This window comes from Pinus tabuliformis, chromosome 3_1, assembly GCF_031772625.1.
Source record: "Pinus tabuliformis cultivar Carrire ecotype Pingquan chromosome 3_1, CPIR1, whole genome shotgun sequence".
NCBI lineage: Eukaryota > Viridiplantae > Streptophyta > Pinopsida > Pinales > Pinaceae > Pinus > Pinus tabuliformis.
This window is the reverse complement of record NC_142301.1, coordinates 140099526-140110517: the sequence shown is the minus strand read 5'-3', so window position 1 is coordinate 140110517 and position 10992 is coordinate 140099526. Positions and strand designations below refer to the sequence as shown.

The window sequence follows — 10992 nt, the reverse complement described above, 5'->3', positions numbered from 1 at the left end:
ATGAAGAATCATAGATCACACCCTTTCACATTGTGACTATAAATATATAGTTCCATTGTAAATCATATATTTATTATCAACTACTAACCATTTTTTTCTTTTGTGTATGTGCGTTATTTGTAAAAGCACCAATGGAAACTTCTTACAAAGGACTTACCTTATAAAGTAACATGTGTTGTATTCAAAACCATATAAAATCACACATTATCTTAATGATAGTTGAGGACCTTGTGGCTTGAACCAAAGATGTGAATCTTGCCCATCATAAGCAATGTGAAGCCAAGAGTTCAACCACATTAGTCTAGTGGAGTAGTCACACATGCAGAGGAGCCCACCCATAATAAACGTAAAGGATGCATAAATAGTAAACATAAAGCACACAAAGAAATCATAGCACTCCATGCCAACAATGTGCACACTAGAGAATCACACAACATAGTTGTTCATTTCGAAAACAAATACTCTTCACAAGAATCCATATAAGAAAATCATGCGTGCTTCCCCACTAAAAAACATGCAAAAGAAATGAATAATACATTAGTTATTTTTCAAATATAAGAAGCATTTTTATTTATTTATAAGAAATCAAGAACAACATATGATCCAAGAGGGCATACATACAACCAAAGAGAATTGTAATTTTGCTCACATCAAGAATTTCCTCTCATAGAAACATGGAAAGATAGAGGATGTAAGGATAACTTCTTCCTTCTTCTTGTCTTCATTAGAAAGTAAGGTGACCCTTGAATAAAAGGCTGATTTTTAATTTCACATTGTGGAGATAGTTGATTCTATGAGATATTTTTTTGTGGGTGACCAAAGTAGACAATAGATATTTTTAGACCAATTACACTTGGATATGGGTTTTTAATAAAAAAAATCTCATAATAACTAATCAAGGTACGACCTATGAGGTTAACATACCCGTTTCATTGTTAGAAATTCAACTTTTAAGGTTGTAGCACTAAAATTATGACGTTGGAAAATGAAAACCATAACAATAAAATCCCAAAACCTAATAGATGAAGTTTCTTGAAGGAGAGAATTCCGGTTATCCAACAATAAAACTTTTAAATGGAGTTTTTTAAATAAGTGAATTAGGTTTGTGTGGCAATTATTTAAAACTTACTTTTCTGGAATTAGGTTGAAATTGCTTTAAGATTGAATTTTTTTAGATTGAAATTGATTTAAGATTGATTTTTTTGCCCACAAATTAAAATTTATAAAATTAGAACATTAAACTTATAATATGAAATATGAAAACCGTTATAATAATAATATCCCAAAGTCCGGTTAATAAAGTTTCTCTTTCGAGAAACTTAAGTTAGTATAACAATAAAAAAAATGGTAAATGAAGTTTCTGGAAGGAGAAAAATAAATTTATGGGTTTACAAAACAATAAAAACCGATAGATAAAGTTTGCCAAAGAAAAAAAAAAAATTAGATCTGTATCACAATAAATACCCATGACGGATTGGATTGGTTTAGGGGCAATTCGTTGAAAAACCAACCCCTATTTTTTACTTTATCCCAAGGGAGAAGTTAAGTTGAAAGTATTTCTACGACTATAAAATATCCTCAAGGGAAGGGAAGGGAATGGAATGGGATTCAAGTGTGAAACAACTATTTTGAACATTTCGCCAGTCGTGCTTCTTGGCCTGCATTACTCGTCTACAGTTTCGATCGCTCTCGGCCCAATTTCCTTAGTTAACTCCCTCTCTGCGTTCTGTGTGTGAGAGTGTCAATATGGGCGAGGGAGCAGCGATCGGAATCGATCTGGGGACGACGTACTCGTGTGTGGGAGTGTGGCAGCACGACAGGGTGGAAATCATCGCCAATGATCAGGGGAATCGAACCACTCCCTCCTATGTCGCTTTTACTGATACAGAGCGTCTCATCGGAGATGCTGCCAAGAACCAGGTCGCCATGAATCCTATCAACACTGTTTTCGGTTAGTAATCTCTGTCACTCTTTTGAGGGAGTTTATTCCACTGCTTATTTCTGTATATGTGATTCAGTTGTTGTATATTAATTCCCCTTTCATTCTCGAATATGAACCGGGATGGACATAATTCAGCTTATAGTTTTTTGAAGGTGATTGATATGAAGGCTTGAATTTGCAGCTGTAAGATTCTTCTGTTTGTGTAGAATTTGCATTTGTGTTCAATCTAAATCAGTTCTCTATGTTATGGCAGATGCAAAGCGGTTGATTGGTAGGAGGTTCTCTGATCCCTCCGTTGTGAGCGATGCGAAATTATGGCCTTTCAAGGTCATTTCAGGGGTTGGCGATAAGCCCAGCATCGTTGTAACATACAAAGGGGAGGAGAAGCATTTTGCAGCCGAAGAGATCTCTTCCATGGTTTTAACTAAGATGAAGGAGATTGCAGAAGCTTATCTTGGGACCACTGTTAAGAATGCTGTGGTCACTGTTCCTGCATACTTCAATGATTCTCAAAGGCAGGCAACCAAGGACGCAGGGGCAATCTCTGGTTTGAATGTTATGAGAATCATCAATGAGCCCACTGCTGCTGCTATTGCCTATGGGCTTGACAAGAAGGCTAGCAGTTCTGGTGAGAAGAATGTTCTTATCTTTGATTTGGGTGGAGGTACTTTTGATGTGTCTCTGCTCACAATTGAAGATGGTATTTTTGAAGTGAAGGCCACTGCTGGTGATACACATTTGGGTGGTGAAGATTTTGATAATAGATTGGTGAACCACTTTGTACAAGAGTTTAAGAGAAAACATAAGAAGGACATTAGTGGTAATGCCAGAGCCCTCAGGAGACTCAGAACTTCCTGTGAGAGAGCTAAGAGAACCCTTTCATCAACTGCCCAGACCACCATTGAGATTGATTCCCTATATGAAGGTATTGACTTCTATACCACTATTACTAGGGCTAGATTTGAAGAGTTGAACATGGATTTGTTCAGGAAGTGCATGGAGCCTGTTGAGAAATGCCTGCGGGATGCGAAGATGGACAAACGCTCAATCCATGATGTGGTTCTTGTTGGTGGGTCTACCAGGATCCCTAAGGTTCAGTCCTTGTTGCAGGACCTCTTCAATGGCAAGGAGCTTTGCAAGAGCATTAACCCTGATGAGGCTGTTGCATACGGAGCTGCAGTGCAAGCTGCTATTTTGAGTGGAGAGGGCAGTGAGAAAGTGCAAGATCTGTTGCTTCTAGATGTTACTCCCCTTTCATTAGGGCTAGAAACTGCAGGTGGGATTATGACAGTTCTCGTCTCCAGGAATACTACCATCCCCACAAAGAAGGAGCAAGTCTTTTCTACTTACGCAGACAACCAGCCTGGTGTGTTGATTCAAGTGTATGAGGGTGAGCGAACTCGAACCAGGGACAATAACTTGTTGGGTAAATTTGAACTTTCTGGTATTCCCCCTGCTCCCAGAGGAGTTCCCCAGATCACTGTGTGCTTTGATATTGATGCCAATGGTATTCTAAATGTCTCTGCTGAGGACAAAACCACTGGTCACAAAAACAAAATCACCATTACAAATGACAAGGGTAGATTGAGTAAGGAGGAGATTGAGAAGATGGTTCGTGATTCTGAGACATACAAGGCTGAAGATGAAGAGCACAAGAAGAAGTTAGAGGCCAAGAACTCTTTGGAGAACTATGCTTACAGCGTAAGGAATACCATTCGAGATGATAAGATTGCGGCAAAGTTAGATCCATCTGATAAAAAGAAGATTGAGGATGCCCTTGAACAGACTATCCAATGGCTCGATAACAACCAGCTTGCAGATGCTGACGAGTTTGATGACAAGATGAAGGAGCTGGAGAACACTTGCAATCCTATCATTGCTAAGATGTACCAAGGCGCTGGTGCTGATATACCTGGTGGAGCCTGTGGAGCTGCTGGCTCTCCTGAACAGGGTTATTCTGCTGCTGCAGGCTCGGGGCCTAAAATTGAGGAAGTTGATTAAATAATTTTCTCTTTTTTCTTTTTGTTTTAACCGTGTTAGAAGATGATACAGCACCCTTACAAATCAGGATTTAGAAGGTGGATTGTCTCTCCATTGAATGCTGTTGTTTTGAGCAGCAAGGAAATGAGGATTTAGAAGGTGGATTGTCTCTCCATTTTAGATATGAGAATTGAATGCTGTTGTTTTGAGCAGCAAGGAAATGAGGATTTGTGTTGATATTCTACTTCGTTATGTTGTTGGAATACTTTAGAGCTGTTTCATTTTTTCTAAATTTTTATATTGTTTTATTGGTTGTGTATGGGTGTTTTTGGTTCTTACAAATCTAGATTTAGAAGTGGAATAATACAGTTTGTGTTGAAATATTTTATATCTATTTCACTTTTATTATGTTGGAATAATGAGGATTTGTGTTGTGTGCCTTTAAATATTTTATATTTATTTCACTTTTGTTAGGGTGGAATAATGAGGATTTAGAAGGTAGATTGTATCTTAATTTTAGATATGAAAATTGAATGTTGGTGTTTTGACTTGTAAGGAAAAGAGGATTTGTGTTGGATATTTGATTTTTATTTTGTTGGAATACTCGAGAGCTGTTTTTTTTTTTCAATATTCTTTTATTAGTTTATTGGTTTTGTATTATTTTTTTTAATTGATATTACATGGTAAAAGTTACCTGTATAATACATGAAATTTTGAGGTTTAAATTTCCAAGTATCATGGTACACTAGGCAAATGTATCCTTTAAATGGAGGAAACCATATCTCAAATGAAATCTACTATTTAAGTTAGCAAAACATAGCTAAAATGAAGCCTTGGTAATCGCTCTCCATCCACTTTAAAACTGAAACAAAGGCCTCATTAACTTCACAACATATCATTTTAGTTCATTATTCAACAATTTAATGAGGTAATGATATGAACAATATTTTCTTATGTTTAGACATTGTGGAAAAAAGTCAATATTTGTTACAAATTTGTTATATTTCATAATATAATAAGTTGCATTCTATTCCACTTAAAATTTGATAACTAAAATGGTCTATTTTATGATATGGTTTGTCTTGCTTTCACATAATGAAATGGTCTAATATATTGAGTAATAAAGATGCAAAATAATTATAATGACCTAACCATTTTTGTCAAAGAGAAATTTAATGATTTATTGAAGTAGTGTCACCAACAAAATTGAAACCTAAGCCTTTATCCTTATTCATCCAAGCAAATAAAAGCATAGACAAAACTTTAAGGAGGTTAACTTGCCAGTGATTCTTCCAAGCATTTACAAAAGCATAAGTATGTTAACTTGGGATTAGGAGGTTATTTTGTGTCTATAAAAAGAAATTACTATGGAAAACAATTACAGGAGGTTATGTTGTGTCTAAAAAGAAATTACTATGGAAAACAATTATAGGAGGTTATGTTGTGTCTATCCAAAATGAAATTAGGATGGAAAAAAAATAGAGACAGTAAGAGTACCACAACGTCTATTTACACTAAAAAGAGAAAAATCTTAGTTTAAAGCTTAAGTTTCCAACAAAAGTGGCATTTACAAATTATAAAAGCATCAATTTTTAAAAGATTTTAGGATTAGCTATTTGTTAAGTTTTCAATTTTACATGCTTCTTTTTTTAATATTAATTCTTTCTTATATTTGATGGAAATTCCTTGTCATTGTTTGGGAAAATTTGCCACCAATTAAATGGAAATCTAAATATCCTTCAACAAGGAATAACAAATATACAAGGTCATAAACATGTCAACTTGCTAATTCTTTCATATTCTTTGTCATTTTTCAGTTTTCTACATGCTATTTGGGTAAAACAAACATATTTTACTATTCATCCTAATCTTTGTAGAGCAAACTATAACTAAATTGAAGTCAAGGTGATTACTTAACTCTCCATTCACTTGAGCAATCCAAAATCACATTAGCTTCATACTAGACCATTTTAATTTATTATTGAATAATCTAATGATTCAAGGGTATAAGCATTTTAAAAATGAAGTTCTTATGTTTGAGGAAATATATTATTAGTGCTTTAGACTCATATTAAATATGTTCTTTGGTAATAGAATTAAAAAATAAATAAATTTGTAAAATGAAAATCACTTTTTCCAAAGCGAACGATGTATTATTAATGTTTTTGGGCTCATATATTAAATATGTTCTTTAATAATAAAATAAAAAATAATTAAATTTGTAAAAAGCTAACCACTTTTGCTATAGCTACTCATTTGTTGAATTATTATAGTGTTGCTAGGCTCATATATGATGTTATTTGGTAATAAAAAATAAAAAAAATAATTAAATTTGTAAAGAGCAAGTCACTTTTACCAAAATGAAAGGTGTTTTTATTGATTTATGGTTATTCATTTGTTGGAAATGAAATTGAATTAAATTAAAGAAACATGTTTAACTTGCCATTTTGAATTTAATTTGCCACCTTGAATTGGAGGCTGTATAATGTTTTTCTATCTATAATAATGGGAGGCATAATGAGAAGGTTGGAATTTTCATTTATACTATGGAAAATGTTTTCTTGTGCTTAAGTTTCCAATAAAAGTGATAAATTCTTATTATAAATAGATTTTTACAAGTATAAATATATGATAATGAAAATAAGAAAAATATTGTAAAATATTTTGTGGGTCTTAATTTGATTTTTTACAAGACCAAAACTTTTATCATATTGATGTAAGTTTTAATTATGTACAAATAATTGTTGCAAATAGATTCTTAATAAAAACAAAAAAAAATAGAATGACACACAAATTTACATAAATTTTAACTTGGAAACACAAAGACCAAGAAGTTTTTTTCTTTATATTTTTGTACAATATATTAAATACAATATAAATCCTACTAAATATGAATTTTCAATCAAACCGTAATTCCATAACTGAAACTACAAAACTATGGGAAAACTAAAGCGTTTTCATAAACACACACCCAACAATTGAAAGGGAATGTTTTAATAAGCATTATTAACACACATCTAACAATTGAACGAGAATGTTTTAATAAGTCTAAAAAAAATAAAAATAAACAAGGAACATAAAGGCATGTCAAATTTTAAAAGATTTATTTAAGGCAAAGATAGATGTAGGTTAACTTATTATTTTATTATAAATTTTTACAATTATTGTGGCTTATTATTTATATTATTATTATTGTTTCGTTTTTTAATTTTTAAGGACTTTAATTTAGTCTTTTCTTCCTCTCTTTTTTTCTAAAGAAAAAAATTACAAATTTCTATTAAAAAAGATAATCAAAATTTCTTTCCTCAAGTATTGTAGTACTTCTTCATTTAAAATCCAAACTTATGAATGCAAGTTGGTGAGCTCCAGTATTGTAGCAATAATGCTACAACTCCTGGGGCTTCCTGTCTCTTAATTTTATCAACCCGGTAGTTCGTACAAACTTGGAAGCGACGGTGTTGTATGCACAAGTACTAGCCCTTGTCGCAGCTGTCACTTGGTCAGCTGGCACAAGTCCGCTAGGGCTTAAGCCAACTTCTATAGGCTCACAGAAGAAGCTTTATCAATGATGGACGAAAGCTAACTCAAAGGAAGGCTACTCTACTTGACAAACTGAATCAAAAGCAATTTAAAGCATGTAAATCTATGAAACCCTAATTTAACTAGTCTATCCTCTATAATGCAAAGAATGTGGATGCAACTCTTATGAATGCTGTCATTACTTCTAACAAGTGTAAATGCATGGGTCTAAGCTACTTGCATCATGAGAAATGTGTTTTTGTGTTTTTCCTTTAGGTGTGTGGAATGAGTGTGAACTTGGCCTAATTAGGGTTTGATTGTGCAGGTGGGATGTAGAAGGAAGGAAAGTGTGGGACAGGTTGGGGAGGCTAGGAAAGGTCCCTAGGGATCCTTAGCACCCATCCACAGAGGTCCCTCACATTCAGAAGCTCGGCAACGAAGTGAGTGGCCTCCTACAGGAAGGCTGCAGGGGATCCTACAGGATACTCTGTTTTCTACAGGATGGCTGTGCACATCTACAGGATGATTGGCCGTGGAGGTTTTTAGGAGTTGATGGAGTGTTGGAGTGGTGTGGGAGGCTAAGGGAGATGGAGATGGACCTGATGATGTCTCAGGAAATGGAAAGTCAGACGAAGGAAGGGTGCATGCAATGGGTTTGATGTTTTGGAAAGGTGGAATCAACGAGAGTGAAGGAGATGGAGCTGTACGTGAAATGAGAGAGTTGGAGGGCAAGTGAGTGAGATAGAAGGTGAATAGAACTTGCAGGTGGATGGAGAAAACGACGAAGGAAGTGGCTTGAGAAAGAGCAGTGTAAATGAAACAAATGACCTGTGCATCAAAACAAGAAATTCATTAACCTATTATGCCATGAAACCTATAAATCCGAAATGGAAAACAAGAAATGAAACTAATGCGTGAGAGTGCAGTATGGATCAATGTCGAGAATGTATGAATGGATCTTCAATACAAACGTTCATGTGGCAGCTTGCGTGGAGATGAAATGACTGCTGTTCTTTTTGGTGGCTGATCATGGTCTACACCCCAATCCCAAACAGTGAGATGGCAGTGAACCTTTACAACTTGTTTTTGTTGGAGCTCCAAGAGATTTATTCTACCAACCTATCAAACTTGAATACTGAAAGCAAAGCATCATACCAGTCCTATCTATGCTAATGAAAACAATTAAACTAACAAGCTGGAAATCCGAATTGCATAGGAAACTAAACAAACTCAAGTGCTGGAACTAATGGTAAATGCATTACAACACTGAGGAGGTCTATGGCTCTCAGGTTGGGCCCTAACCTGAGAGCTATAGCTCCTTGAGAAAACTCAGAACTAACTCAAAAGTGGCCTTCTTTATTCATAATCTGATAACATGCCAAATTGGCTTACAAAAGAGAACGAAACTTGAGCTGTGCTCCAAAATTACAATAGTAATACGAGAGTTTCAACAACCTAACCAAGGCTAAGGCCTCTATACTTATACAAAACGATGCTCCAACAAGTATCCATGATTCTAGGAGCTCGGCTGTTCAATCTATAGTTTAACTGCTGATCCTGTAGGATGATCATAAATGCTGTTTCCTGTAGAGCAGTTTTGAACTGCTGTTCCTGTAGAACAGCTGGCCGTGTATTAAGCTCGGAGGGAGGATGGAGTGGGGCTCGGAGTTCTTGGTGAGGATCACGAGGAATGTCCCCCAAGACCGTGGACAACCTCTCCTTACGTCAGCAATGCCAACTCGTTGTCTCCTTGCCACCTTTTCGTTGTCTTTTGCTCCCTTTTAATGCCAAAACCTGGAATCACAATGCATTAGCTACGTAGATAAAGTGCCTATCCTTTCTCCTACAAACAACATGAATAAACTAAGAAGTGTATGCATAAACAAAAAAATGAATGGTTTGAGCAAGCAAAATAGGCCAAAAATGAGCCCAAATTGTACCAAAATTGGGGCTCATCACAAGTCCACATAGTTCCTCTCATAAAGAGCCACCCTTGGTGAGGTAGTTGTTCTTGTTGGAAACTAGATCACTACTGAGAGGGGGAGGGGGCAGGTGAATCAATGGTGTGAATACTTATATTTTCTCCTATTATTTAATCTTTAACATGCATAAACTGAAACACATAATTAGATATTAGTGCATCAAAAATAATTCAGAAACCATGAAGGCAATCACAAATAGACACAATTGTTTTTGGTGGAAAACTTATCCCGGACAAAACCACCATGTTGTTGTTGCGCTGCTCAATTCTTCTATTAATTTATCAAGCAAATTATACATGGAACAACTCACTTCTATGAGCGGGAAGACTCAAATTCTTTCATAGTATGTTGGCACTATCAGACAGGAAAATGTTTATCTCACGGATCTGTGAACTACCATCTGCTGAAGGCCACCACGATCAACGATCCTCGCCGATTACACTGTAAAAATGACTCTACAGACTCCAGTATGCTGGTACTATCACGACCAATGAGCCTCGCCCAATTTCTGTCGAATTATCCAACCACCATTGGATAGAAATCTCTTCCATCTCCTAAATCCGCCAATCATAGTATACCAAAATCCTCCATGCCTTCACTTCCTCCATGATTAACATGAGCACTGCAGCAACATAGCATCAAAGCACAATAAAACTCTGAATCCATAGACATGGTTGAACCACCTGACCATAGACATGGTTGAACCAAATCTCTCTTTCAACCAGTCACCCCTGTGCCATATTCCAAGCATGAATGTGGGATCTCGTAGAAAAACCAATCAAAGAACAACCAGGGGAATCTAGAGGTTAAACCACCAAAACTTGATCACACCCAAACCGATGCTCCGATCACAACTGAACCGAACTTGGAATGCCATTTGGAATCCATCACTATCCTTGAGGAATTTTCCGTCTCCTTGTCTCTCAGGAATTACCGCAATCCAATCTCGAATCACTAGGCCCTAAACCGAGACCAGTGTCTCACGCTTTACCATAATCCAAACCCAGATCACTAGGCCCTAAACCAAGACTTCTCCCTTAGGATTTTCCATGTATCCCACCAAAACTAGTCAAGGGATTCCAATGCCTTTGGGAAATGAACCTTGAGACCACCTCCGCCCAAGATTCTGAAACCAATCCAGCAAACCAAAGATCAAAACCGAAATAAACATCCCAACACCATGGCATCTAGAAAAAGGCAAGGCTAGGCTGAAACCACTGTCATAACCTTACAAAACCATGCCACCGGTCGTAAGAGAACCATACACCAACATGCAAATCCATGCATGTCCAAACTAGCTAAGAAATCACACATGCAAAAGGCTACCTACATTTTTTTCTGTTGAAGCTGCTTGATCTTGCTCTTGTTCCTTGATCCTTGGTTTCCTTCCTTTCCCATTGCTTACTTTTCCTTCCTTGATCCAAAGCTAGGGTGCTCCAAGAAAACTCTAAGTGATCAAGAGAGAGCGAGAGAGAGAGAGAATAATGAGAGAGCTCCAAACTTGAACTGATAAAAGGTTAGAAAAAGCTTGCCCACTGATCTTCAAAATCCTTTTTATTAATGATGCCT

General features: G+C 36.1%; 1 protein-coding gene across 1 annotated transcript; it reads left to right on the top strand.

The window, feature by feature from the left end:
* The first annotated feature begins 1626 nt into the window (after window positions 1-1626).
* On the top strand, window positions 1627-4079 carry LOC149186172 (heat shock cognate 70 kDa protein-like). The gene is made up of 2 exons (XM_089412569.1): window positions 1627-1951; window positions 2196-4079. The coding sequence occupies exons 1-2, from the start codon at window positions 1747-1749 to the stop codon at window positions 3941-3943; spliced, it is 1953 nt and encodes a 650-aa protein (XP_089268695.1). The 5' UTR covers window positions 1627-1746; the 3' UTR covers window positions 3944-4079.
* The last annotated feature ends 6913 nt before the right edge of the window (window positions 4080-10992 follow it).

Excerpts from the sequence above, each read along its gene's own strand:
- LOC149186172 (XM_089412569.1), top strand. The coding sequence starts at position 1,747 with ATGGGCGAGGGAGCAGCGATCGGAATCGATCTGGGGACGACGTACTCG. Across the intron at positions 1,952-2,195 it reads TCCTATCAACACTGTTTTCG|ATGCAAAGCGGTTGATTGGT; the intron begins GTTAGTAATCTC and ends ATGTTATGGCAG.